This window comes from Penaeus japonicus, unplaced genomic scaffold (assembly GCF_977035675.1).
Source record: "Penaeus japonicus unplaced genomic scaffold, GWHDUDI00000001_assembly GWHDUDI00000025, whole genome shotgun sequence".
In the NCBI taxonomy this organism is placed as follows: Eukaryota; Metazoa; Arthropoda; class Malacostraca; order Decapoda; family Penaeidae; genus Penaeus; species Penaeus japonicus.
This window is the reverse complement of record NW_028234427.1, coordinates 30,872,341-30,877,340: the sequence shown is the minus strand read 5'-3', so window position 1 is coordinate 30,877,340 and position 5,000 is coordinate 30,872,341. Positions and strand designations below refer to the sequence as shown.

Sequence of the window (5,000 nt, the reverse complement as noted above, 5' to 3'; positions counted from 1 at the left end):
TGCATTCTAGTGGAGCAACAGACCTTAAGATTAAAAAGAATGGTATCAGATCCAGTGCTTGAATTCATATTTGATTCCACTGGAGCTGTTGAGAGCCTAAGACTGCATTGCTTATGGTTAAAACGATCTTTTTCCCCCGACATGCAGGAGATCACAAGCCTTCGCCAGAAATCACTATACCTCGAAAGAGTGATGGAAGAAAAGACATCACAGGTGAGTTTGACAGACTGCTTGAATGTTGGTTGAAATTGTGCTTATTTTGGTGATAGGGATGTTATTGTTTCCATATGCCTTTATGTGTACAGACTTCACTCCTTGCTTGAAAACTCTTTAATCCTTGTACTGTCATCATTGCAAGACAGTTTGGTCATGAGGCTGACCAACTGTGGCATCTCTGATGATCAGTCTCCACATGTCTCTGCATTGAGCCTTTTTGGGAAATATACTATGTAAGCTATTTAACTGGATATAACGTAATATGAATGACGTAATCTTGAGTACGCATGGTGATTTCTGTTTCTGATTTGTTGAATATGATGATCTGAGTCGAAAGACTATCGTAAAATCAATTGTAATTGGCCGAGGAATAAAAAAAAAAAAAATAAAAAAATTATATAATAAAAGAAAATGACACTTGAAAAAACATTGCTGTTACTTGCATTCACTTGTATGCAAAGAAAAAAAAAATTGAAAAAAAAAACTATGTTGTTACCTCAAAAAAGTTCAATAGAATAACACTAAAAAAACAGTGCTATAACATCTTTTTCGACTGATATACATCCTCTGATGAAAAACGCTCTGCGAGCGTCAGAGCGATTAAAGCATCTTATTTCTCTCTCTAATGCTGTTTGTATTTCTTTTTTGAAGGTTGATCTTGCACAATCTTATGCACAAGATTTGGAAAAACAACTTTCCGTTGCCCAGCACAAGCTCAGAGATTCGGGGGCAAATCAGTTTGAGTCAGAGGCACTGAAGTTACAGCTTGATCAAGCCAAGTCAAAAATTAAAGTAAGTACTGTTAAAGTTTATCATGTTTTTTTAATGCACATGCTTATAAGTTATTATTGTTACAGGTAGAAAATAAAGCTTTGGTCTTCCGTCTTCAGTGTCTAAAACGAAACAAAAAAATTTTTCAACAGAAACTCGAAATGCACCAGGAAGAACTCGAGAGTCTGCAGAGCAAATCGGAGGTATTTGAAACGACCGTGCGCAAACTTCCTGTCCTGGAAAAGGAAATCGCCAAATTGAAGGAAGAAAATAAGTTCTTAAGGTTTGCTCTACTTGTTTGTGTTAAAGCTGGTATGGTATCATTACATTTAAGAGTAGAATATGTTGTTGATTCAATGATAATCATACTAAGGGAAAGTACATTTGGTCATACTTAGGTTATTATGTAAATATAGCCAATAGAAATATAAGTTCAGGCAGAAGTGCACTTAGTGGGTTATGCAATGAAAAATCTTTTTTTTAATTATGGCATTAAGCTCAGAAAAAAAATATATGCACAACAGAGAGACGGCAATGAACACTCAGCTTCTTGAAGAGCGGCTGACAAATGCTCAGCATCAGGTGCAGCTCCTTGAAGGCCGTTGCCAAGACAGTGCTTTGATACAGGCTAAAGCTGACTCCTACAAGGCAAGTTGATCTACTTCTTCCTCTGTTAAAGTTTCTGTGTTTTGTTAATTGGAGATTTTTTTTTCTTTCCTTATTATTGGGGGGGGGGGGGATTTTTACTTTGGTTGCCATAGATATTGACTATTTTGGGGGGAGATAGGAAGTAGTATGTTCAAGTGGTAACAAATTATTTATGTTATGATAATTTTTTCAAAATATTTTTGTTTATTTGTTTATATTGTGTTGATATTAACCCATTGGAGCCGGTTGAAGTGATGACACGTGGTTTTTGTGTCAGACGCCCGGGATGAACTATGAGGGCAAGCTGCGCACTTGTGCAAAGCCGGAATGGCCCTGGCATGAATGGGTTAAGAGCAAAGAAAAGGGTTCAGGAGTAAATAACAATAAGAGTTTTATTTTGGTAAAGGAAATGGATCAAGTCTTGTGCCACTAAACTATCCCAGACTCTTGTTCTAAGTAAAAGCACTTATTAGTTTATGATACCATCTTAAATAATCTTTTGACAGAGAAGCATCCAAAACTCCCCCTCTCCATATCACAGAAAAAACCAGTGAGAGGAACTCTTCACCCTAAATCCAATTGCATTACTCATAAATCATGTTACAGGAGGCACTGCAGCAGTACGAAAAGGTCGTCAGTGAAGAGCTAGGCTTATCTCACGCAACTGCCTATGACTTACAAAAACAGTTAGCTAAACTGAAGCAGGGAGACCAGACGATAGCAGAGGGCATTGCAGAATTACGTGCAAGGTAACACTTTAAGTTGTCGTCTTCTTTGGGATATTAAAAGGGGTATCTGTATATTTATCAAGGTTTATATTTCTGTACTCATTGTAATGAAAAATATTGTAAATTCAACAGCCAGAAGTCATTAGAGAGTAGTAGAGCATCGGAAAGTGCCCAGCTGACGAGTCTGAAGGCAAAACTGGAGAAGCAACAGCGAAATACTCAACAGAATGCTCTACTTATTAAAAGATTACAGAGAAAGCTTATGCTTGTAACAAAGGTATTGTGAATTATATTTAGAATTGTAGAAAAGCATTCTTTTGATGTTTTAAATCAAGATACTACATATTGTGTTTCTTACATAAACATGCTTTGTAGTTACATTTTATTATTTAGAGTAAATTATTCTATGCATCATGGCTGAGTATTATCCTGGGTAAACCCATATGTCTTTGTAAATCATATTCATTGGTCCTTTTGTATTGGTTCTTCATTGGTAAACCTATTGCTCTGTGTCTCTGAGTGTAATTTACATTTGAAAAAGCAAGGTCAAGATTGTTCTAATCTGCTGCAATCCCTAATAGGAACGAGACAGTTTAAAGAGCATCCTTACTTCGTACGAGTCAGAAGTGACCATCAACTACTCGACGGTGAGCCAGGAAAGAATTGTTAAACTAGAGTCACAGCTGGAATCTTACAAGGAGGAGCTGCAACGACTTGAGAAAGAGTTAGATGCCTTTAACAAGGAATCTGATGAAGAGAAGGATACTCCTCAGGTAAGAGACATAGGCATGAAAATGTGAACTTGATATATTCTTGACAATTCTATCTCTTTCCCTAGACCAGAGGTTTCCAAACTTAGGGTTTTTAGGGGGCACCTCTAATATATATATATATATATATTTTTTTAAATTTATATTCACATATAAATAAAAGATTTAGGGGTACAATGATTTATTAAGGTTTGACAGCCTCTTGCTTGGAGGTAGATAGAGAAAGATATAGATATTGTAAAGAAAGATACAAATATTGGATTTGCTAGATATCATGTGCTTTTCAATATGGTGCACAGCCTGTGCATTATCAGATATTAAACTATAGTTTATCAGTTTTATTTAATGTTTTGTGGCAAGCATACTGAGATTCTCATTTTTACATTAAAGAGGAAGGATGATGCAGAGAAAATTTCAGCTCTTGAGAAGAAAGTGATTGAGCTCGAGAAAGATATTGCCAAGTTGACACAGGAGAAAGAGACCTTGGAACTCAGGCTGGAAAGTCGAGCGCTGAAGGGAGACTATGACCCTACCAAGACTAAGATTATACACTTTGAGTAAGTTCCTTGCATGATCTCTTATATATATATTCATATAATATATATATATATATATATATATATATATATATATATATATATATATATATATATATATATATATATATATATATTATTTGGTGAAAGTAATATTTCTATTTTTTTCATATGATAATTGGTATGTTAATATTAAGATGTAGAAAATTATTTGGATTAAGGATTGTTTATGTCTTTCCAATAGGTTAAAATGCTAATAATACCTGGATTTATTATGAGCAGACATCCTTTTTTTGATGACATGTCTCAATCAAGATCTAAGGTTTTAAGTTCATTCAGTACTCCTAATCGGTTAAGAATATAGATGCTGGAACATAATAAAGACATCAATGTATTCCACACTGAATTTCCTTTCTGTAGGAACAACCCCTTTGCCAAAGCCGTGGAGAACCGCGCAACAGAAATTGAGCGCTTACAGACAGAAAATGATGCTCTGCGTGAGAGAGTCCGGCTCTTGGAAGAGGGAGAAATGCATGACATTACCCAGAAGGTTGGGATGAAGGTGAACACCGACGGTCCGTCTCCAAAAGAAATTACGGGTATGGGATGCTGATGTCACGTTGGTTTCTTTGTTGGTGCCTGATATATGTTGTAGATTGTTTGTAATAGAAATAGATGTGTGGATGTGTGTATATGGAGAGGCATATTTATTTTTGTGTGTGTGTGTGCCAGTGTGTGAACGTTTATGTATTCATACATGCATGTAGTATAGGTAAACAGGGTATCTTCACATCTGATACATCATTTTATATCTGTTATAGAACTCCAAGAGAAAATATCGTCTATGGAGATGCGCAACAAACGGCTGATGGAAGCCTTCAAGAAAAAGTCTCAGGCGATAAGAGAGGTGATGTATCGGCTCACTGGCTACAGGGTGGATGCTTGTTCTGATAACCAGTATAAACTCATCAGCATGTATGCGGAATCTCAAGCTGACTATCTCTTGTTTGAGGTGAGTAAAGCTGCTAGGGGTTTCTATCTGCTGTTATGATGAATTAGTAAATTCGAGAATTTCATTCACATAGTGAAAGAAGAAAAAATAAAAGAGAACACAATGGTTATTTTATACATGTACTAGAAAACATTAAAGTATCAGCTTGAAAATGGGACATTTGTCGCAACTGAAATTTTTTCCTTCCAGCAAACAAAAAATAATGAGCTGCAACTTCTCGAGACCGAGTTCTCGAGCACACTTGAAGACATGATTGATGCTTACCTTCGCCACGAGAACTGCTACCCTGCATTCCTCTCCGCCATCACGTTGGACCTCT

The 5,000-nt window shown here is 36.1% G+C and overlaps 1 protein-coding gene across 1 annotated transcript in view; it reads left to right on the top strand.

Moving 5' to 3' along the window:
- Nucleotides 1-5,000, top strand: part of Mad1 (Mitotic arrest-deficient 1) — an 11,021-nt gene that overhangs the window by 4,708 nt on the left and 1,313 nt on the right. The window contains exons 4-14 of the mRNA XM_043033330.2: nt 148-213; nt 868-1,008; nt 1,140-1,270; nt 1,512-1,635; nt 2,242-2,384; nt 2,496-2,640; nt 2,945-3,136; nt 3,524-3,690; nt 4,090-4,268; nt 4,491-4,681; nt 4,871-5,000. The exon at nt 4,871-5,000 is cut by the window's right edge and continues 1,313 nt beyond it. Coding sequence (XP_042889264.2) covers nt 148-213; nt 868-1,008; nt 1,140-1,270; nt 1,512-1,635; nt 2,242-2,384; nt 2,496-2,640; nt 2,945-3,136; nt 3,524-3,690; nt 4,090-4,268; nt 4,491-4,681; nt 4,871-5,000 — 1,609 coding nt within the window. The remainder of the gene's footprint in view (nt 1-147; nt 214-867; nt 1,009-1,139; nt 1,271-1,511; nt 1,636-2,241; nt 2,385-2,495; nt 2,641-2,944; nt 3,137-3,523; nt 3,691-4,089; nt 4,269-4,490; nt 4,682-4,870) is intronic.